Below are 24277 nucleotides of genomic sequence, written 5' to 3'. Positions count from 1 at the left end.
CTACCATGTTCAAATCAAATTTTTACATTTTTGAAAAAAAAAAAAAAAAATTAAAATATAAATGTTGACCCTGGTATAGCTGTTTGGTCTCTCACACTAATCTTCAAAGGGATAAGCTGTCCCTCGCTGGCTCTTGGATTCCCAGCAGACATTCTGACATGGTAACCTCTTATGGTCAGCCAAGGGCCTATTTTAGTCTTTGATCTGCAACAAAACAGTACAAACAAAACACTTTCTGAGATATTCAGCTGATAATATAGTGTGCTCACCATTGGCTATCTCTTTGAATAAACAAACAATTTCTGTTTTATTTTGCCAGTTTTCTAGTGTATGAAGTGTGTGGTTCATTGGTTTCAGGGTTTTGTTTAGTTTATTGCCTTTGAAAAGTACCACATATACATTGTGGTTAAATAATGTACACTACAAACTGTACAATACTAAAATAAATTACTGGCAGTGGCTCCTAAAAGTGCTTGGTTGTCTGTCTTCATTTTGTGATGGGGAGTTTGAAACGTGTCGATGGAAATATGGAAATAGCTTTTTATGTAAATGAACAGGCATTCATTTTAGTGGATTCACATTTGTAATTTAAAGGTGGATTCTCATGTTGTAATTTCTATTTTAACCACACTTCCATGAAAGAGCCTTACAGTAACTAGCAGCTGTATAAATGTACTCAACCTTGTTACATGGACTATAGTATAAGCATTGCAATTATATATAATGTTTTATTTTAGACGGGATAGGAATGAAGCAACAAAACTGAACAAAGCTACAACATGGTCTAAAATTTCAGAAACTCTGAAATAAACATGCTGGTACAATAAGTCACGTCAGCATTATCCTTCACATCATGTTATAGTTTCACATATTCTTTTTAATGTGGCAGATGACAGACTTACATTTAAATGAATTATTAATCGTATGGAATTTGTAATGGGATTTCCAAACTGTTTTCTATGTCAGCTCAGAATTTTGTGTTTGTCACAAAATAATGACTACTCTCAATTGGGAAATACTAATATTCATTATCATGTCCAGGGAAATCCCTCATTTGGAGAACTTGGCTTTCATATCTGGAAAACTACTACAGCCATTCTAAAAGCATGTAATCGAGTAACCTTTCCAGTAAATATCCAGTTTCCCTTTAAATTAATCTTGTGGTGACTTCATTCCTGCAGCACTCTCCAAATGTTTATTATAACATTTGCTTTTTGATAACTTCTATTAATATGACTTACAAAAGAAAAAGAAAAAAAAAAGCTATCTGGTTGGCACTCATCATTGTGTAATCAATTTTTTTTATTTTTTGTAAGCAGGTTTATTGCCAGACTCTACTAAATTTTCTTTGTGTATCTTATGTCAGAAACAAACTATGGTCTCCGCCTAATTGGCTGAAGAAAAATTGCCCTAAGAAATGCAATTATAAACAGTTAAATTACACAACACTTTCACAGAATTGTTGGTGAATTTGCAAGCTCTTCAAGTTTATTTTTTATGAGTGAAAAATCAACAAGACTGTCGAAAAGTCCAGTTTTCTTTGCATGTCCTACAGTTAACAGGTTCTGCTTTACAGTCCTACTCATACAGTATATAAATTGAGGCACAGACCACACTGACATCATATTGGTAGAATTATAATTACCTGATGCATTTGTGTACTCTTATTGTGGAGGATTTAAATAAGAGTTAACTCTCACATGTAAGTATAATCAGATTTATAGTTTAAATTGGGCTGTTTGCAACTGTTAAGGAGATGTGATACAAGCTGTCTGGAAAACTGGCAATTTTATGTCTTTTTGCAAGTATTTTTAAACATGTTTACAGAACTTTTTAATTAATAACAATACTAAACAAAATGCTGTTTACATGTTACAATGTATGCATGGAACCAACTTTACCTTCATTCAATAATAACACGAGTGTATTTTCTACATTTTCTATAACCCTGCGGATAGTTTATAAGATTTGACGAGTCCTATGGCATCCTGTTTGATAAATGTCTGAAGTAATGAAAACGTTTTATTTCTTATTTTCGTTTATATGTAGTACTAACTTTTCTCTACAGTTTTGTAGCCCATTTATGGAAATTATTACTTTTATTATTATTTTGTTTATTTGATGTCATCAGGTGATGCTTGAGGTCAATTTCCATACTCCATTGCCTCTGATCAGAATTAGACCTTTTAAAATGTAATTGCAGAAAGCCCTATGTCTGCACATTTCTGTTGCCCCTAGTTATCAGACATTACCTCACCTCTTAACATTCTGAGTAATGGCTGTTTTATGGGAATCAATTGAAAATGAAACACTTTTGATTCATAACAGAGAATATAAGGGGCTGCCAATCAGTTGGCACTTCAAGCTACATTAACTTGTTCCATCAAGAACATGTATTGTACACTTGTATTACTACATTGGCCCAGTGGACGAAAATGGTGTTTTAACCACCCAGATAGCCAAGATATGTTTGCTTTAGGTCTTTTTCTTTCTTTTATCACTTCAGGAAATTGCTGTTAAAACAAATAACCAAATTTAATGTATTCATCACCACACTGCTGGTATAATTAAAAGAAAGAAACATGGTGTGTGAAAGATTGTGCTCTACTAATTGTCCTGGAGACGAGTTGCAGCCCAATAATAATACTAATAAAATCCCAAAGACACTCTCTCAGTAAGTTGAAATATATAGTTTGTGCCACAGCAAAGCTAAATATCAGATCACAGACCCCTGCCCCCATTGCAAATAAAACGATAATGCGTGAAGTCAATTGAGTTTGATCACCTGCATGTGGATTAGAAATAATATATATCACAAACAACTAAAAGTAGTGTAAATTAGTAGCAAATGTAATGGTGTTAAGAATGGCATTTAAATTGTGAACAATTAACCATTTCCTATGTGTGTTACATATCCAGCAGAGGGAGACTCAATGAAGAATGTAAATATTGTCTTCCAAGAAGGCATATTTCCATGTGCAACCCAATTCCACTGGCATTATTCATTTAAACACATTACCAATTAGCATGTTCTGGATTCTTCCAAAACCTGGTATTATCTTGGTATTTCCGGGTCCCCTCGTCGTTGCTAAATCAGAAACTTTACTGGCAATTAATATTGTGACACTGTGAGACACATTTGTTTTGACAGAATACCTCTTAGGATCAAATTCATAGAAGTTTATACTGGGACAGATTTATGTTTTGTTAAAGGCGCACGGAGCAGAGTGGCGCAGCGGAAGCGTGCTGGGCCCATAACCCAGAGGTCGATGGATCGAAACCATCCTCTGCTAGAGGTTTATTTTTGTTACAATTACTTATTATTTAAGCATTCGATCTAAATTCAAATTCGTCTCAATAAAAACAATATATGCTGTGAGATTTTAAAATTATATAATTAATACAAACTTCTGTAACTTGCATGCGCTTCACTGCTAGCCCCGCCCAGTGCGCTCCCTGCGACGTCATCATAAAGCACCGGAAGTGTGATGAAAAGCTGGACCATGTGATTTTGTGTTCGGCATAGAGCAAAGTTAAACTGATGCAATGCCAGGCTAATGGGTCCTAAACGCGAACATATACATACTATATATTAACCGAGCCGCTTGGTAAAAACTACGCAAGGGTCGCACTGCAGTTTGTGGGAGAAAGAGTGAAATTAAAGCCGCTTCATATCATGTTTTAGTGTGTAACGTTTGGAGTCAGTCACCTGAATGTTGATTAAAAAAGCCGTCCCTTTTCTGCACTGCGGGTTTCTTGCACGGCTACGAGTTAGATGCTGCTTGGCTGCTAAACAGCGGGGCTTTTACAGCATATGGAGTAAAGACTGTTTCCCTCGGATTGTTTGCGCAGTCGGACTCAACATGGCTTCAACTGCCGATGGCAAGGGAAACTATGGCTCGAAAAGATTAAAATCTACGAAAGACACACTAAAGCACATCAAGTCGAGAGAGCAGAGGAAAAATGTGGACCACCACGGCCCGGCGACTGTGTATGTCCAAGTGGTGGGAGCGGGGACTCGAGATAATGGCCCGTCTCTGTATGTGTTCTCTGAGTACAACAGGTAAGACAGCGGTGCGCTAATACATCAGCTGTGTATATCGTGGTAGGCATACATCATTTTAAAAAGCACTGTATCTAAGTAAAATATATGTGCAGCTCTGTGCACTACGACCTGGTCAGGGGAAGACTTGATTCTTCCATACAAAACAAGAAAAAAAAACAAAACACTTTTGTATTTTTAGGTATCTGTTCAACTGTGGCGAAGGAACACAGCGATTGATGCAGGAACACAAGTAAGTGATTTTGTCCAGCAATCAATGTACAGTCAATCAGCTGGGCCACTATCCTATTTCTAAATGATTTCCTTTCTCTCCCCCCCTCCAAGATTAAAAATTGCCCGCTTGGATAACATTTTTCTGACAAGAATGAGTTGGCAGAATGTTGGAGGATTATCAGGTAAGGACAAACTATGAATATGCATGAAGCATAATGAATGAAGACGGGCAAGCCTTCTATTCGTTCTTATATGCTAATGTCAAGTTCCTGGTATCCTCAACTTAGACATTGAGAATTGATGCCTGGGTTAATTTTTTTCCACACACACACAAAAAAAAAAAAAAAAAAGCATTTAATTTGTGTTTAAGAGAAGGTTGAAGTCGGTTCATTTCTTTATTGTGGGCCAAGCTGAATTGTTCCCCAGCAATTGCTAAAAACAATGTGCATGTAGTTTATAGTGCATATTAACTGCTGCTTATATGTACCATGGAGTAAATGTTCTTGGGTACTCACTGTATGAATTGTTTCCATTTTCATTTGGATTATGCACCAACAATGTACACCACAAATCGATATCTTTGTGAGTACAGTTGTCTATGATATTAAAAACCTAATAAGAGCAATGTTCATGTATGTGTATTTTTTGAGGTTGGTCATGTAAACATTTTAGATCAGTTTGCCTGATGAATGATGATGGTTTTCTGGGGCTTTTGTCTAGGGTTGATACTGACGCTGAAGGAAACTGGGGTCCCGGAGTGTGCACTCTCTGGCCCTCCACAGTTGGTCAGTAAAGGTTTTGTAATATACAATATACATTTTAATTTGTTCATCCATTTTGTTACGCATATGATCTTCAGGGCGAAAATGTGTTCTGTGGAATTGATTTATATGTACAGCGAGGGGAAAAAAGTATTTGATCCCCTGCTGATTTTGTACGTTTGCCCACTGACAAAGAAATGATCAGTCTATAATTTTAATGGTAGGTGTATTTTAACAGTGAGAGACAGAATAACAACAAAACAATCCAGAAAAACGCATTTCAAAAAAGTTATAAATTGATTTGCATGTTACTGAGGGAAATAAGTATTTGATCCCCTATCAATCAGCAAGATTTCTGGCTCCCAGGTGTCTTTTATACAGGTAACGAGCTGAGATTAGGAGCACTCTCTTAAAGGGAGTGCTCCTAATCTAAGCTCGTTACCTGTATAAAAGACACCTGTCCACAGAAGCAATCAATCAATCAGATTCCAAACTCTCCACCATGGCCAAGACCAAAGAGCTGTCCAAGGATGTCAGGGACAAGATTGTAGACCTACACAAGGCTGGAATGGGCTACAAGACCATCGCCAAGCAGCTTGGTGAGAAGGTGACAACGGTTGGTGCGATTATTCGCAAATGGAAGAAACACAAAATAACTGTCAGTCTCCCTCGGTCTGGGGCTCCATGCAAGATCTCACCTCGTGGAGTTTCAATGATCATGAGAACGGTGAGGAATCAGCCCAGAACTACACGGGAGGATCTTGTTAATGATCTCAAGGCAGCTGGGACCATAGTCACCAAGAAAACAATTGGTAACACACGACGCCTTGAAGGACTGAAATCCTGCAGCGCCCGCAAGGTCCCCCTGCTCAAGAAAGCACATGTACAGGCCCGTCTGAAGTTTGCCAATGAAAATCTGAATGATTCAGAGGAGAACTGGGTGAACGTGTTGTGGTCAGATGAGACCAAAATCGAGCTCTTTGGCATCAACTCAACTCGCCGTGTTTGGAGGAGGAGGAATGACCCCAAGAACACCATCCCCACCGTCAAACATGGAGGTGGAAACATTATGCTTTGGGGGTGTTTTTCTGCTAAGGGGACAGGACAAGTGCACCGCATCAAAGGGACGATGGACGGGCCCATGTACCGTCAAATCTTGGGTGAGAACCTCCTTCCCTCAGCCAGGGCATTGAAAATGGGTCGTGGATGGTATTCCAGCATGACAATGACCCAAAACACACAGCCAAGGCAACAAAGGAGTGGCTCAAGAAGAAGCACATTAAGGTCCTGGAGTGGCCTAGCCAGTCTCCAGACCTTAATCCCATTGAAAATCTGTGGTGGGAGCTGAAGGTTCGAGTTGCCAAACGTCAGCCTCGAAACCTTAATGACTTGGAGAGGATCTGCAAAGAGTAGTGGGACAAAATCCCTCCTGAGATGTGTCCAAACCTGGTGGCCAACTACAAGAAACGTCTGACCTCTGTGATTGCCAACAAGGGTTTTGCCACCAAGTACTAAGTCGAAGGGGTCAAATACTTATTTCCCTCATTAACATGCAAATCAATTTATAACTTTTTTGAAATGTGTTTTTCTGGATTTTTTTGTTGTTATTCTGTCTCTCACTGTTAAAATACACCTACCATTAAAATTATAGACTGATCATTTCTTTGTCAGTGGGCAAACGTACAAAATCAGCAGGGGATCAAATACTTTTTTCCCTCGCTGTATCTCTGAAATCCACATGCACTTTGAATCTTTAAAGTTTTAATATTTTGGAATATACTGCACTCTACAGAAATACCTGAAACATACAGCAACCTTTAAATGAACACTATGCATTGTTTGTTTTCCTATCCATTGGCACCATCTAGCGGGAAGTCTTTGTAACAGCAAGCATAACATATTGGTATGCCCAGCTTTCAGTCTATAATGTTTGTGTACTCTAAAAAAAATAAAATAAAAAAATAACTCATCTTTATTTCTTTCTATTTCTTTGAAGGAGAAATATGTAGATGCTATTCGGGTATTTTCTGGACCATTGCAAGACATCAAATTAGGTATTAGTATTCAATTTTACAATAAAGTTTACAGGTCATTGTAGTAGCACATTTTAAATATAATTATAGTCATTACAAAACCTCTTGTCAAGTGGAATTCTATATCTTTTCACAGGATGTATGAAAATGTTATCTCAATTTAGGGCTGTGTCTGTTTCTTATTTGAATGTGGGACTACCCATGCTGTCTTTATTTATTAATTGACTTGTTTTATAAAATCAGTAATTGAGCTTTTCTTTACCCTTCCAGCTGTGCGACCCTACACAGAACCACATTACTCTGACCAAACCATGACGGTTCATCAAGTGCCTATATTTGGTAGGTATAAGAGTCTAAAAAAGTCTAAAAAGTTTAGTTTCAAGGGAATAAATTAAAGCAGTGGGTTCATTATGATTCAGCTTTGTACAATGGCTTCAATTTCATGTTCCTTTCATAACAATAGGAAAGAGAGAGTCAAGAGTCCTCTATCGCGGAACCCACTGGGATGTGCTCTGTGTTCATTACTCACACTGTAATGTTAAATGACAAAGCCCCAGTATGTTTTCAGCTACAGTGTCACCAGTGCTAACAGTTAAGCGTTGGCAGCCTCCCGAGTACAATAGTTGTTTGTTAATAGAAAGCGGTTGTTCTGTATGCTTTGTGTTACATATAGAATGAAGAGTTTTCTTGATGCATTCTGAAATCATTTTTAATTTCTTAATGCCTTGCTGTAAATTTGTCTTTTGCCTGCCTCTGAATGCCAGCTGTAAACATCTCTCAGCCTGTCTGGGTGAACACCACACCATCTGGTGCCTTTAGTCCCTATGTTCTTCCTTGTAAAAGAACACAGATGAATGTTTGATATATCGTGTTGCCTGAGCAGATTTTTCACCCCCTCCTTAAAGCTAAACTGAAACCCGAGAAGAGGAAGTTCTCCCCCAGCCCTGAGAGGGGCAGCCCCAGCCGCTCTCCCTCGCCTCGGTCCTCTCGCGCTGAACGCTGGAAACTCGACGCGTTGGAGGAGATCTTGGCCAAGAGTGAGCCGGTTAGAAGCCGCAGTCCTGGTAAGCTGCCCTCCGGCACTCGAGAACCTGCAGTTCAGTTTATAGAAGCCAGAATTATAGAACAGGTCTAGAGTTAGCTTTCGGTGCTTAAATATACTCATATGTGTCAGCCTTCATAGCAGCGGTGCCATAAATGACCCTGCAGTGCTAAGCGGTATGTGCTCTGATAGCTCTTTCTTTGAAGAAGCACATCATGGCTCCGCGCTCTACAGGACACATCTGATGGGCATGTGAGGCATTAGTAACGTAGGCAGCTTTAGTTACGTTATGCAGACAAGGAGTGGAACTTGTACCACATAAACCCGGGTAGGTTCCATTGAATTCTGCTTTTAATTCACAAAACTGTAACATTTTGAATATTTGTATTATCAATATTGTAGTTTACAGAAGATAAATGTGTTTCGTTGTAATTGTTACCCCATGGAAATACTGTGAAATGGAACTGGGTGCTTTCTGTGATGACACATTTCTTGAATTAAACCGGTGTTTTTAATGGCTCTACATGTTGTAATGCAGAGAGATGTCCAAGATCAACAAAAGACCCATCTTTGGTTATTGCCTTTGTTTGTAGGGTAAGGAACAGAATCATTTTCTCTGACATTAAAATGTTATGTAACGCATATATACATTTTTTTTTAATACAATATATGGACTGTTTTATTCAAAAAATAAACCACGTCTGTAATTATTATGGGGTTCAACCTTGTTTCAATCAAAGCCCTGTAATTGCGCTAATCAAGTTTGTCTTTGTCTCTATAAAGATATATGTATATGTTTTAATTTCAGCTTCATCCAAAGAAGGGAAATTTTTTGGTGGCTAAAGCTAAAGAACTGGGATTACCAATGTAAGTGTTTTATGAAATCTATGTACTTTTGTAATTTATTTATTTATAGTCGAGAGCTTAATCTTTTTATTTGTTTATTTATTTATTTTTTTCTCTCTCTCCCCTCTATAGAGGTACACCAGCCATAGGTCCAATCATTTCTGCCCTCAAGAATGGGAAGAGTGTCGATTTTGAAGGGAAAGAGGTACTGAACAGCGATAAACAATTATGTCTAGATTTTTAAGTTCGTTAGTTCAGTAGTTGGAAAATGTCATATTTGTATGTATTACACAAATCTTGCTTATGTAAATATGTAAAAGTTTGATCACTTTGGCACTTCTGTAACTGCTTAAAGTAATCTTGGTGTGCTGTCTTCATTTAGTTGAACATCTGTTCAAAATGCAATGGGGGAGAAAAAGCTGCAGATTGAAATGGAAATTTGTGTGTGGGTTATTTACTTTGCTTTCTTGACTGAGAGTTGAATATGAATGAGTCTCAGCTGGGATCAATAGTGCTGTTGATGAATTGTGTTGCTCTTGTAGATCAAGCCAGAGGATGTGTGCACTCCTACAGACCCCGGGCCCATCTTCATCGTGGTGGACTGTCCCTCTGAGGAGTTTATTGAACCCATCTGCAGTAATCAACACCTGCACAGGTATTTCCAGCTGTTCTTCGGTGATAGTACATTAAGGTTTTTGTTGTATTTATTAAACATCGCATCCAGACATTTGCAGCTGAACAGAATTTTCAAATAAGGCCAGCTGTGTGCTTATGCCTGCTAGCAGGTTTTCCAAAACAAGTGTAACAAAATGAAGCCTGTTTTAAGTTCCAGTGGCAAGTCCCTTAACAAGCTGACATCACATTGATGGATTTTTATGTGCAGGGGACGGTTATTTAATAAAATACTTCTGTCCCAGGGGGAAGTTGTTTGTTTTAATAATTTACATTTCATGTCCTTCATTGAGGTTTTGAGCTGGTGGTTCTGCTACATTTTAGATATGTGGTTCTGTGGTGGGGATCAATATTTGAAAGTTTTTTTTAAGATGGCAGAGACAAGCAACAACACGACAGAATATTTAAATGATAATTGAATCTTAAAGTTAAAAAATGAAATGTATGGATTTTTATACCTTTAAAATGAAAATGTGAATGAGCATGACTTGTAGCATGCAACTCTCCACTAATGTATTTGTCTAGAGCACTTTTGAAGTTTGCCTTAACCGATATTTTAGAATTATTGAAAATCTGTTTCAGAGTTGCATGTGAAAATGTCCTAATGAAGCAGATAATTGTAAAACAAATTTTGTTTTTAGGTATCAATCCAGTGGAACAGAAGATCGTGTGTCCTTGGTAGTCCATATGACTCCAGAAGCCATTTTAGAAACGGAAAGTTACAAGCAATGGATGGAGAGGTACAAAGTAGAAATAACTGAACATGACAAACTTTATAAATTGATAATTTGGCACTTCTGAATTTAGGCATCTGTCTAGGCTAAATTCAGAAATCCTTTTGGGAATACTATAGCTTGTTTTTTTGGAATTAATAAGGAATTTAATACAGGTATGATTGTTATTTTTCAAGTACCAATCCCAAAGGTATCAATGAGGAAGCTAAATTGCTGTATTTTTGCGGGTCACATTGTTTTGCGGAATCCTTTTATTCAGAGACTCCTCAGGGAGCGTGTTCTTCTCTTACTTCATTACTATGAGGGAAAATAACGGTACACAGAAAAAGCAATTAACGGTTGTTCAGGTAAAAGAACAACAAAAAACAAAGCAAGAAAAATTTCCAAGCAGTTTACTTTCTTTCACTTTTTTTTTCTTTGACAGCTCATCAAGTCTGTATGTTTAAACATATTTTTTTTCCCCAGGTCTCTTGTGACTTTAATGCGAATGCTGCTTTTCTCTTGCAGATTTGGCCATTCCACAGAACATCTTATTTTAAATGAACAGGCACAAACGCCCCATAATGTCAGGAGCATCAAAATTCAGACACAGCTGAATTTAATTCACCCAGAGATCTTTCCAATGCTGCAGAACTACCAAACAACGGTATTTTAAAATGTTATTTATGTGCTTGTTATTTCCAGTAATAAAAACTACAGGTTACTTCAAACAACCAAAACAAAATAGAACTTTCTCATTGTCAACAGTTTTTAATTAATACCAATGCCACATTAATTCTGAGGTTTTAAAAGTACACATTTGTATGCTCTAGTTATTTGTCTTAATAATTAATAATGTATGTAAATGTGCTGTTCACTGTGCAGAATAATTTGAAAGCCATTCATTCCTCTAAATATGAAATCATTGCTTGTTTTAATTCACAGCTACGTCACCTATTTTGTAAGAATGGACGTTCTGCCGTGTTTGTTACAATTGTTCCTTTTCATTACCGTCTATGCTGGACGTTTATGTAGACGGATCTCATGACAAGCAAAGAGATGTCCCAAGTCACTTGATTCTCTTTAAGTCAATTAATTGAACCGCTTTTCATTTTCACTGGGTGCTATAATAAAAAGAAATGTACTCTACTAAAACACTCAAGAAAAGACAGTTTTTCAAGACCCATTTGTACAGCGTTTCCCTCATGCTGCTATTGGAATTGACCTGAAAAGTTTTAAAGTGCATGAAATTATTTTTTTATTTTCCTGCACTCATTCCATCTTTTTCTAAGGAGAAACCAGCTGCGCTGCACATACCCAGTGTCAGAGGGGAGTGTCTACTTAAATACCAGCTGAGACCCAAGTTAGAATGGCAAAGGTCAGTGGCTGTGCTTAATAATACTGACATGTGCAAGCTAGTACAGATTTCAGTAGCTCGGGTTAACATATTGAAGCAGTCAGAGGTTACAATTTCAGTTACAGATGTTAGATCTTGAAAAAACATGTAATACTTTTTTGGACTAATATTAGGCTGTCTTCTGTCTTCTGTGTGATGAATACATAACAACTATGCTTTCAGAAATAGTGCAGTATTTCAGAGCCTCAACATAAATATATATTTTTGTGTTACACATGACCAGGACTGATGCATTTTGGGAATCCTACATTGCACTGCTGTCCTATTCATCTGCTAGTTTCTCTGGATTGAGGCTGTTAAAGAGAGTCCAATTCATCCAGGGTTTCCAAATCTCAGGATTGTTCCAGCAGAAGGAAATTACTTTTCATCTCGCAACACATTTGCTCTTATATTGATGCCATGTATCACAGTGTGAGAAGAGTGTCAGATGTAACGCAAAAAATAAATGTTGTTGACCCAGTCCATTCTGCCATTATGTCGCATGACACAACCTCCTGGGCCATAAACTACCAGAAAAGGTTAAAACTATTATGGCTGTTACGTGCTATTGATGTTGATATCATTCTTCTTATGTTCTTGTTTTCTCTCAGAGATGCCGTTCCTTTGTGTGACTCAACAGAGTTTATTAAAGAAGCGACTGAGCTTCCGGCATTCCTTAAAGAAGTGGAGGAGTGTAAAAAGTCCCTCGCTGTGGACACCACAGGTTTATCTGTTAATCCATTAATTTGAAGTCCTTTGGTATAATGGTAGTATTTTTTCAGACTGCTAAGATCTCAGATACAGTTTTAATCTAGTCTCCGAGATTCCTTTCTTTGCTGAAAATGTATCCAGAAATGCTGAGGGGGGATACAAAAAACTGAAAATGAACTTGTTGGTGTTTCAATTTACTACTGTGTACATTAGACATATACAGTAGTCTTTAACAGCTAGTCCTTCTCATTTAGACTTTTCCTAGAAGACTTTATTTCTTTTTGGTTTATGTTATCGAGCTGAAGTTCATTTGTTCTTGCGATCCCATATAGTCTTGGATAGACCGATTGATCTGTTGTTATTGCATATATTCACAATGACTCCCTTCTTTCCTTGTCTTTTTAAATGGACATTTTTGTTTAATTTATTTTAGCACAAATTGCAAAATGTGTTTATTTTGTATAGGTAGACAGCTTTTACAATACAATAACTCCTTGGTTTTAAGGGAATTAAAGAGTTTATACATTTTATTTAGTCACTCCTGCCGCTGTGTCCTTTCTTAAAGATGTTTATACATAACTTTTGATTGTCCTTATTATTCCAAAGTATTCCCATTTATTAAATACGTTTCTGCAGCCATTACCAATTTATGATTACATAGGATTAGTGCCATAATAAAGAATATGCAACACTGAAATGTAATTTGTAGTATCCTATGGCACGTATGATGTCTTATATAAAATATCTTGTCTGAGTATTAATGTGTTCTGTGCAATCCTGATTGTGTTAATTTTCTTAAAAGCTTGAAGAAAATAGCAAGGACAAACATTTGTAACTATCCTTACTGATTTGTTTAATTCCATGCTTTAGGAAAGCAGGCTTGATTATTCAGATAATAGAAGTGTAAGTTGATTCATTAAATCAGGAATTTAATATTAAATGTTATTTTAAAATAAGCAATCTGAGAAGGAAAAATGTCAAAACCAAATTCCACCAGATCATTCATCAATTAATGTTTCTTTAACTTCTACAGGAAAAGTTGAGAAGTTCCCAGAAGTGGTGTTTTTGGGGACAGGATCTGCACTTCCCATGAAGATTAGAAATGTCAGTGCTACCCTGCTGAACATAAGGTAACACTGTCAGAACTGCTATTTGATTTTGTTTGTATTTCATCAAACCTGTTTTTGTTCTACTGTGCTTTAAATCATGTCAAATTTGCTTCTTTGTCCATGTGAACCATGCTTTTGACATTCAAGACCTATACACAATTTCAGATCTGGTGTGAGCAAATCAATTCATTCATACATAAATTGTTTTCTTATTATGATGTTTCAGATCTAGCTCAAGAGGCTGTGTGAAATGAATACCAACAATGTTCCCCGTACGTTTCTGATTTATTGCGTTGTTGTCTCTCAGCCCCTCTCAGTCTCTCCTCCTCGACTGTGGCGAGGGCACTTTTGGACAGCTGTGCCGTCACTATGGAAATGATGTTGATGCGGTTCTGAGTAACTTGTCAACCGTGTTCATTTCGCACATGCATGCAGACCATCACACGGTATGTAGACCGTGCTCCACTGTGTGCAACAACATGTATGTGTGACAATTGTCCGGCTTTTCAGATGTATTAAAGACACTTTTCCAAAAATAAAACCAGAGCTGATTAATGGAAGGCAAATAGTAATTTTAAAAATATCTTAAAAATTAAGAAAAAAAAAATATTTTTTTATAGTCAATCCTACTTTTCCTAATTAGTTTTATTAATTATAATGGTGTTAGCAGATTAGAATCTTTGAATCTTTTGTCTCTTTTAGGGATTGCTGCAATTACTATTACAGAGAGAGCGAGCTTTGGTAAGCATATTGTGTATTTGTCTGCCGTCTTTTGTTTACTCTGTGAGGTCCAACATGCGAGATCGATCAATTTAAAATTATAATACCATTTTTAACAATAGCTATGAAAATGATTATCGGAATGCCGTTCCTGTCTTCACATAAGATATTGTTAGGTTATTTTTATGAAACAATTTAACTTGACATGAGATGCAGAACAAACAGACGGTTTGTTTATGGTCCCTGGGGTCAAATTGCATTCTGCCACTTAATATAGACCCAGGCTCATAAAATCCATATGAGTGAAATCTGTATTACAAACAATATCAGTGACCACATTTTATAATTGGAATAGTTTACCATGATGGATGTGTTAATATTTTCCCACTGATTGTTATTGTACATTGGGGTAATTTGATTCTACTCTGAAATTGAGGTATCCAAGACCTGTATTAATATTCTCTTTTGCTTCTACACTCCTGAAAACCTGATTAGGCTAATAATTAGTTCAGGCTGCTTTATGCAATCAGTAAATGCATGCTTAGATATGAACAATGTGGAGTCCTAATGCACAACTCTAATTGATCATTAATGGTGATAATATTGGATATAAAAGAGAAAACAATCAAAAATATCCTGGCCATGAAATGAATGGGTTCAGTTTATTAAAAACAAAATGTGGTTAATTGCAAAGACCATATTAAATTGCCTGCCATTAGGTTACAGCTAGAAAATGCCCAGATGTCTTGTAAAACTGCTGTATAGTTGGATCATTTTACAGGTGATTAACCTTCTTGTTGAACTGTACTGCCAAAGCAGTACTAAAACATCAGTCAGGTGTAAAATATTTAATTTCACAGTTACTGTAGTGGTGCTCTATGTTTTGCTGAAATCATTACTTTAGCTTTTTTTTTTTTTCTCTGAAGTTCTTTAAATCTGTATTACAGCAGTGTATAAGACCTGTTTTAATCTTATGATAACACTGTCTTGGCAGGGACTTCCAGTTATTTATATATTGTTTTTAAGCTTGTTTTTTTTTTTTTTTAATTACTATATAGCAATTATTAATTTGTTAAATACATAAACACATCTACTAACATACTTCAGTGAACACTACAACAAACACGGTTCATCTGACGCATCATTTATTTCTTCAATGGAAAAGCAATTTTGTTTTTATGCAAAACAAATCTTAATGTTAGATTTGTGTTGTCTGCATGTGGTAATAAATGTTCTTTTGATCATCTTATTCCAGAAGTCTCTTGGTAAACCATTCAGCCCTATTTTCCTAGTGGCCCCAGCTCAGCTTATGACTTGGATCAACCAGTTTCATGACCACTGCCAGGAGATACTCAGCCACATTAAGTAAGCAACTTGATTGGGCTAATTTTACTTGCCTCGTTATAATTGCAGTGCAATGTTAGGCTGGTTTTTCATAACATGGGATAAAACTTCAGAGTGACAATGAGCTTTACAAAACTACAAAGCTGGTGTGCTCTGTAATTCCTTGCCACAGACATGGAGAAGTCTGTTTTAATTTTACTTATACTGGAGTTGAAGATTACTATGGCTAGCCATGACCCAAGCAAGAAGAGCAAAGGAGATTCCTGCACAACACGTGTTACAAGAACTCCTATTTTCCAGTTAGATACAGACCATCTAATTTTTGTTGTGGTAAAGTGAGTGGGTGCCCTCTTGGTTTGAAGTCCTCCAATCAAAAGACCATTAACACAGATTTTTAATTTTATTTGTTCCTTTCAGCATTATCCCCGCCCGGTTCCTGGTTGAGGGGGCGGAGCATCCCAAATACAAAACCAAGTCTTTCATTCATTCAATGCTGAAGAAGTGCGATTTGGAAAAGGTATGAACATCTCTATGGATGAGGTGAAAGATGATGGTTAAAACACATTAAGAAAACGTAGGCTTAGGAGTGACCAAAAGGTAGGAGATGGTATCAAAGCCTCGCCTGTTAAGAAGTCGGTTACTAATTGGAAAGTTTAGTATGCCATGAAATAACCACAGGTAGACTGCGCAGCTTTGTGCTATTATTACCAACCCCAAAACAAATTGCAATAAAAATGTTCTTGGATAGTACATTATAAAAATTGAACATTTGTTTGGATGGTTTTATGTTAGGTCTGTAAACCTGCAAAGTAATGGAGTACCTTAATTAAAATATTATTCTCTGTATTCTCTGGTGTTAAGAGTGATCGATTCTCCCCTCGGGGCCCCACTGATGCTCCTAATTTGTTTTACTTTATGATTCCAGTTCCAGACCTGCTTGGTTCGACACTGTAAAAATGCCTTCGCCTGTTCCCTCACACATCAGTCTGGGTGGCAAATAGTGTTTTCCGGGGACACTATGCCGTGTGACGCTCTGGTGAAAATGGGTGTGTGTTTCATCTCCACTGTGTTCTAGTTTACAAAGCTTTTTAAAGATGTATTACTCTTTGCACGTTTCAGTGAAACCTTTGATAGCCTTGATTCATGATGTATGAACAAAATTTTCAAATGCTTCCCTTAAATCAGTTTAGAGTTGAAATGCAAGAACTTGCTTGATAACAATCTCATAATTCATGTAGTGTCACGTCCTTGCCTTGCTTCGAAAACTCCCTCTACGGTTCTCTGTCGGTTCATCAGACTCAATTTTTTACGTTTTATTTGCTTGACCTCTATTGGTTGTATATTGAAGGACTTTATATTGAAATGGAAAAGGGGTGTTTACTTTACATTTTCTCCCATGCAGAAGTGAAAGCTATAAATCTACTCTTTTGCTGCTTTTTTCGACTTCATTTTTCACAAAAGCTTTTTAATTCTCCAAGACCCTCTTTTGAATGACAAAGTATAATTAAATCATTACATTAATGAATGAATAATCCTTTTGACCCAAATTAGCATGACTCTGATTTTAGAAACTATTCAGAGAATTGAGTTTGTGGGATGAATAACGCAACTGAGCTTCTATAGGAGATAAAGCTTCGCCATTGTGATCTTGCTCAGTTCATGTCTTCGTAACCCAGCATTGAAACTGTGGGCAGTGAATGCAGCCAATCAGTTTTTATCATTAGGCTTCATTCTGTATTTGCCAGTCTTGCTAATGAACAGATTTTAACAAATTCATACATATAAATATCCAACTGCAAGCTAAGCTAACTGTAAATACTAAATCCTGTTAATCTTTTATTATTGGTTGCATGTGTTGATTGTTGGGGGTTTATCTAGCAGTGGCTTTCTAAAATGTAAGATAATTTCCCCTTCAGTTCTTTCAACCAGTTTGCAATTAAGGTCTGATTTAATCCTTTCCACAGGCTAGCATGTAAACAAACTATTTACTGACAAGCCTGGACTGTGTGTGTGTATGTGTGTGTGTGTGTATATATATATATATATATATATATATATATATATGTGTGTATGTATGTATATGTATGTATGTGTGTATATATACAGTGAGGGGAAAGTATTTGATCCCCTGCTGATTTTGTACGTTTGCCCACTGACAAAGACATGATCAGCCTATAATTATGGTAATGGTAGGTGTATTTTAACAGTGAGAGACAGACTAACAACAAACAAATCCAGAAAAACGCATTTCAAAAAAGTTATAAATTGATTTGCATGTTAATGAGTGAAATAAGTATTTGATCCCCTATCAATCAGCAAGATTTCTGGCTCCCAGGTGTCTTTTATACAGGTAACGAGCGGAGATTAGGAGCACTCTCTTAAAGGGAGTGCTCTTAATCTCAGCTCGTTACCTGTATAAAAGACACCTGTCCACAGAAGCAATCAATCAATCAGATTCCAAACTCTCCACCATGGCCAAGACCAAAGAGCTGTCCAAGGATGTCAGGGACAAGATTGTAGACCTACACAAGGCTGGAATGGGCTACAAGACCATCGCCAAGCAGCTTGGTGAGAAGGTGACAACAGTTGGTGCGATTATTCGCAAATGGAAGAAACACAAAATAACTGTCAGTCTCCCTCGGTCTGGGGCTCCATGCAAGATCTCACCTCGTGGAGTTTCAATGATCATGAGAACGGTGAGGAATCAGCCCAGAACTACACGGGAGGATCTTGTTAATGATCTCAAGGCAGCTGGGACCATAGTCACCAAGAAAACAATTGGTACACACTACGCTGTGAAGGACTGAAATCCTGCAGCGCCCACAAGGTCCCCCTGCTCCAGAAAGCACATGTACAGGCCCGTCTGAAGTTTGCCAATGAACATCTGAATGATTCAGAGGAGAACTGGGTGAAAGTGTTGTGGTCAGATGAGACCAAAATCGAGCTCTTTGGCATCAACTGAACTCGCCATGTTTGGAGGAGGAGGAATGACCCCAAAAACACCATCCCCACCGTCAAACATGGAGGTGGAAACATTATGCTTTGGGGGTGTTTTTCTGCTAAGGGGACAGGACAAGTGCATCGCATCAAAGGGACGATGGACGGGGCCATGTACCGTCAAATATTGGCTGAGAACCTCCTTCCCTCAGCCAGGGCATTGAAAATGGGTCGTGGATGGGTATTCCAGCATGACAATGACCCAAAACACACAGCCAAGGCAACAAAGGAGTGGCTCAAGAAGAAGCACATTAAGGTCCTGGAGTGGCCTAGCCAGTCTCCAGACCATAATCCCATAGAAAATCTGTGGTGGGAGCTGAAGGTTCGAGTTGCCAAACGTCAGCCTCGCAACCTTAATGACTTGGAGAGGATCTGCAAAGAGGAGTGGGACAAAATCCCTCCTGAGATGTGTGCAAACCTGGTGGCCAACTACAAGAAACGTCTGACCTCTGTGATTGCCAACAAGGGTTTTGCCACCAAGTACTAAGTCGAAGGGGTCAAATACTTATTTCACTCATTAACATGCAAATCAATTTATCACTTTTTTGAAATGCGTTTTTCTGGATTGTTTTGTTATTCTGTCTCTCACTGTTAAAATACACCTACCATTAAAATTATAGACTGATCATTTCTTTGTCAGTGGGCAAACGTACAAAATCAGCAGGGGATCAAATATTGTGATTTCCCTCACTGTGTGTGTATGTGTATATATATAAAATACACACACACACAGAGAGAGGGACACATTGCCAGTGCTCTGTTTATATGTACGGATAAATGCACTTATTAGCGCAGTTGCCTCCATGCAGTGCTAGAATTTTTCAACTACGGTTTCTGTTTCAGGAAAGGGTGCAACTTTACTTATTCACGAAGCTACGTTAGAAGATGGTATGGAAGAGGAGGCAGTGGAAAAGAGACACAGGTAACTATAACGTGTTTGTAGATGCAGCTAATCAAGACGCAAAGTAAATTCTCGTTATGAAACTAGTTTCTTCCGTTTTTATAATTCAGGCTAAATATTACAATCATTCTCTTTCTCCACCCCTAATAATATAAGATTTGAAAATATAAATGTTCCATATCAAGCAATTTATTTAAAGTGTGCTACCTTTTTCAATTATAAATAGACACCATTCAGACTATTCTAATTACAGAAGCAATGTTTCTGCCTTTTTCAGTACTACCTCGCAGGCCATTGGCATCGGGATGAACATGAATGCTGAGTTTATCATGCTGAATCACTTCAGTCAAAGATATGCAAAAATCCCCCTCTTCAATGCAGATTTCAACGAGAAGGTTGGCATCTCTTTTGATCACATGAGGGTGAGTATCAGCTTCGCATATCTGTTGTATTCATGAGTGGTCTCTGCTGCTGGGTATGTGACAGGTGGGATTTTGTGTTCTAAAACATGTTATTGAAAATGTTTTCAGCCTGTTCGTATAAAACACATTCAGCACTTTAAGATATCCGTTCTTATGCATGGTGATGAAATGTATGCAGGTGGATTGTGGTAGCTTTACAAAGATAAGGGAAATCTTAGAAATGCAAAGCTACCCCTCTGAACCTCTCATTCCTTCTTCTAAATTATGATTCCAAGCAGAACACAGTTTAGTGTTAAAATCCAGTAGAAAGCATTAGCAGAAGCAGAGCTCTTAATATACATAAGTCTTACAGAGAGTGTGTAATGAAAGCATGATTTCAAACATGGGCAAAATTCTTTTATTTGCTGATTAATGCATTTTACAGAATAACAAGATTCAAAATTTGAATATTTCAATTTACAGTTCCAAAAGTGGAGTTATAATATTACTTACAATATCATGCAGTTTCGTTCCTTTGGAAGAAAATTCTGCATTTTGCTGAAATCTGCAATTTGATGTATTAAATATTAACTTAATCTGCTGTAGATGCAGAAGATCACAAAGGTTGAAATGTCTAACCTTCATACTTTCTGTGCAACATATCAGCTTTTTGGCAGTCAGTGGTCATATCATGATGCAGCCACTACCATGCTTCACAGTAGGGATGGTGTTCTTTGGGTTCCAGTTTAGTTAGACCACAAAACGATTTACCATATTGGATACAGAATGTCCTGAGTGTTTTGTGTTTGCATACTTCAAACGGGATTCTTGCCTTCTTGCCACCCTGCCATACAGGCCAGATTTGTGAAGTGCTTGGGATATTGTTGTCACATGCACATTTTGGGCTACAGCTTCAACTCCTTGGTGCTCATGGTTGAGTCTTTGCTTTGAAATGTACTACCCAGCAAAGGGATCCTACAGGAGTGAATCGCTACAATTGAACACAGGTGGAGGCCACTTAACTTGGCGTGTGATTTTGAAGGCGATTTGCTTACACCTGAGCTAATATAGGATTTCTATTACAAGGGGGGTGGACACTTATCTAACCTTTATTTTTCTAATTTCTACAATATTGTTTTTGACTTGGAAGTTGTGGGGTTGGATGTGTAGATAAATGGGGAAACATATTTTAATGCGTTTTAATTCAAGGCATATTTGAGTCATGTTTAATCTAAAAGCACTTTCTTTCAGATCTGTCATTATGTAGCTGCCTGTGTTCTTCCTCAATGCAGGGGAGTTCAGTTCACAAATTATAATTAAAGATAAACCATTCTCAGGCCCTTATAAGTGTTTGAACAATGCATTACATTTGGAAAAATAAATTCACTGTGCCATTAACCACGTAATCTCATGACATGCACTGTTAATTAAGGTGTATTTCTGTCAATAAGATGCTTATTTACAGTGATGCAATTCCACTGCAGGGTACTTTTTGCAGTGTTGCCAGATGTGGGCAGTAGCTACAGTGGACTGATGTGTTCATGTCCATTTCAGATGTGCTTGAGTGATTTTGGAGCTATACCCAAACTCATACCATCGCTGAAAGCGCTCTTTGCAGAAGAGATTGAAGAAATGGTGGAGCGGCGGGGGAAACGGGAGATGAAACAGATGAAAGAAGCCTTTTGGGTGCAGCAAAACACTGGCCAGGTTAATGGTCAACCGATGGAAAGTGTTGCCATTTCAGGCAAGTCCAGCAAAGGTGAACGAACCTGTCCTGGGGAAGGAGGGAACAAACGAGAACTGGAAGACCAACCACAAGAGACAGAGAGCAAAAGACTAAAAGCTTCCTAAACAGATAAAGTAGCTGGACCTTTAGGACTGTTGTTGTGCTAACTTTGAAGATGGTTTGGAAAAAGAATTGTAAGCTTTTTTTTTATATATAAATAGGAAACGTATGTTATGAACTTTTAATATCTGCCAAAATGAATGGAGCATGATCTATACATGGAATGCGTAGAAGAATTGGTAGCAACATTTTGTTTCAGGTTTCCATTGATTATGGTTATTCAATCTAATTTATTTTTGCTCTCCATATGGCTTAAAGCTTAAAGCTTCCAATATAAAAGATTATGAATGTAAAGTTCTGAACCAGAACAACATTTTATGTAACCCTGGATAACTTAATTTAATTTTGTGTTGGATCACCTTGGTTACCCTTCTATGAAAAGGGACCCTACTTTGAAACTGATTAAATGTTTTATTTTGAACTATTAAAATGCATACTAAAGACTGTTGGATTGTTGATATAAATGTACAAGCCCTCACAAAACACAGTGGTTTCTGGTGCCCCTTCTGAAACAAATCTGTTACCATTTTATACCTGAAATGTTGTGAAAACTGGTGTATTATCTAAAGTATATTGTTCAATAATGTATTGCTACACTCTTATAACAGACAAATTCAGACAGATTGATATCAATGTGACTGTTTCCATGTGTCTGATTGGTGACATCATCATACACAATTACTCGAGTGGTTCTGCATTGAACATACATTGATTTAAAAGCCGAAATATTGCAACGCGAGCCTCACCGTCTGAATATTTTGTTGGAAAACTGAATTTGGTATGTGATTACTGTAAGCCTATATTAATGTACTGTGCACGGAAAACGGCATGATTTGTTAAAGCTAGGGTTTTTGTTTTAACGATTTTCCCCCTTAAAAGTGAATTTCTTGTTTTTTTTTTTAAATGGAACAGGCTCGACCAACTATAAGCTGACTAAACTGGAGTTTAATAAAGTGTTACTCTGTAGTCCCATGCTTTAAAGAAATCAGGGCCGTTTTAGTATCGTGATTGGCTGCTGCAAAACAGGTGCTGCAATGAACGAAACTGGAGAAAAGAAAGTCCTAATTTATTTTATACTCAAATATACGACTATAGTGTTTTTTCCCCAGCAGTACAATTTCAGTGCATTTAAAATACAAAAAGTTAACCAACTTCAGAGTTACAGTGTATCTGCATTTTTCTCCATGGAGGCAACATGTCGCAGTTAAACAGACACGGAGTTTAAAGTTTAACTTGCATCTTTAATTGAGGATTACAAGTAAAACGAAACGGCCAGTTACTAAGCAATGCATCCACAAACCCCCGCAGAGAGAAAGAGCCGCAAATCAAAGCGCTCCCTGCGGCGCCGCCCGCAAACACAGTTTCTAAGGGAACGCTGCACTGAGCGGCCGAGGGAACCAGCAGCCGCCGACATGGGGGAGCCTCTCACGGACAAGAGATATGATTTTCTCCAAAACTATGTATTAAAAACTATGAAGCTGAAGGCCGATCGCTGGCAAAAGTGTGTGGGCACCGAGGAGTACAGGCAGATCATCCAAGAGTTTCTCGACAGGGCTGAGCAAAGGGTCCTGGTCGTGTCTCTGAACGCAGCCGGACTGTTGATTCCCTCGCACCGCTTTCCGTCCGGCAGCAAGAATAAGGCCGTTTACTTTTGCAAGCGGTGCAAAGAGCCCCTCAGTGCGGAGTCCGTCAAAAGTCACCTGTCCTATGGAGAGCTGTCGAGTGACCCGCTGCAGCAGCTGTCTGTGTTTGTGGAGCAGGTAAGATTGTGCGCAGTCTGGACAAAGTGCTGGTACTTAGTTGTGGCCGTTACCTTTTGAATGCTTCTTAAAATCATGAGCTGAGAGGCTGCATTAATGTGGGAGAGCCGTTGCAATTGATCTTGGGGATTGTTATAACGTTGCATTTATAACTGACAGGACTATACTTCAGCACTTTTCTTTGGCGCTTTGCAATCTCATGAAATCGACTTGACTTCCCGCAGTGTGTCAAATAAATCCACATTTGTGTACTTTTGCATAATATGTATTAGCCTGGGTTGGATTTAATGCTGCATACTATTTTTTGAAAGAAGTTATACAAAACATATAAAAAAAATAAAATGCCCCCCCCCAAAAAAAAAAAAAAAAGTTTTGATTGGAACTGTATTTACACGGTCTGCATAAACAAACACACACACAAAACAAGGGCAAAAATAGCAGCTTCATTTCCTCTTCTTTTCAAATCCCATGGTATTTAACACAGAGCCTCAGGTACTGAATGTATTCTCCACTCACAGCAGAGATCAAACAAATAGTTTTGTCAAATGTGTCCAAAATTCAAAATGGAGACATTTTCTTAAAACTAACTTTGATCTCCCTGTAAGCTACCACTGAACTTGCTTGGTGGCTATGGTGTTGACAGGAACATAACTAGATCTTTTTATGATGGGAGTCTTTAGAAACTGAACAATGAAAAGAGAAATTTGAGTCATTTATTTACTTACTTCTGTGGGACACACTGCAAGGCA

General features: G+C 37.7%; 2 protein-coding genes and 1 non-coding gene across 3 annotated transcripts in view; all 3 read left to right on the top strand.

The window, feature by feature from the left end:
- Nucleotides 1-3221: 3221 nt before the first annotated feature.
- On the top strand, nucleotides 3222-3293 carry trnam-cau (transfer RNA methionine (anticodon CAU)). The gene has a single exon. It is a non-coding gene; the product is annotated as a tRNA-Met (tRNA).
- A 198-nt stretch (nucleotides 3294-3491) lies between these two features.
- Nucleotides 3492-22211, top strand: elac2 (elaC ribonuclease Z 2). Its single transcript, XM_066704677.1, has 24 exons — nucleotides 3492-4063; nucleotides 4245-4295; nucleotides 4388-4458; nucleotides 4997-5061; nucleotides 7034-7091; nucleotides 7341-7409; nucleotides 7976-8134; nucleotides 8651-8706; nucleotides 8921-8979; nucleotides 9091-9163; nucleotides 9501-9613; nucleotides 10272-10370; nucleotides 10872-11010; nucleotides 11636-11721; nucleotides 12351-12463; nucleotides 13484-13580; nucleotides 13867-14005; nucleotides 14262-14300; nucleotides 15535-15644; nucleotides 16041-16140; nucleotides 16549-16669; nucleotides 19464-19542; nucleotides 19799-19943; nucleotides 21477-22211. The coding sequence occupies exons 1-24, from the start codon at nucleotides 3714-3716 to the stop codon at nucleotides 21771-21773; spliced, it is 2688 nt and encodes an 895-aa protein (XP_066560774.1). The 5' UTR covers nucleotides 3492-3713; the 3' UTR covers nucleotides 21774-22211.
- Nucleotides 22212-23131: 920 nt separating this feature from the next.
- The window catches only part of dnah9 (dynein, axonemal, heavy chain 9), a 117657-nt gene continuing 116511 nt past the window's right edge, over nucleotides 23132-24277 (top strand). Inside the window, exon 1 of the mRNA XM_066704676.1 lies at nucleotides 23132-23528. Within this exon, the coding sequence (XP_066560773.1) occupies nucleotides 23181-23528 (348 nt within the window). The 5' untranslated portion in view covers nucleotides 23132-23180. The remainder of the gene's footprint in view (nucleotides 23529-24277) is intronic.

Source organism: Amia ocellicauda, chromosome 5 (assembly GCF_036373705.1).
Source record: "Amia ocellicauda isolate fAmiCal2 chromosome 5, fAmiCal2.hap1, whole genome shotgun sequence".
Taxonomy (NCBI): domain Eukaryota; kingdom Metazoa; phylum Chordata; class Actinopteri; order Amiiformes; family Amiidae; genus Amia; species Amia ocellicauda.
The sequence above is the reverse complement of the archived record's forward strand: the minus strand, read 5'-3'. Positions and strand labels throughout refer to the sequence as shown.

Bases quoted from the DNA above. Each gene is read 5' to 3' on its own strand.
- elac2 (XM_066704677.1), top strand. From the start codon at position 3,714: ATGTTGATTAAAAAAGCCGTCCCTTTTCTGCACTGCGGGTTTCTTGCA. The intron at 15,645-16,040 runs GTAAGCAACTTG...TGTTCCTTTCAG, and splicing joins GAGATACTCAGCCACATTAA to CATTATCCCCGCCCGGTTCC. The intron at 16,670-19,463 runs GTGTGTGTTTCA...TTTCTGTTTCAG, and splicing joins TGACGCTCTGGTGAAAATGG to GAAAGGGTGCAACTTTACTT.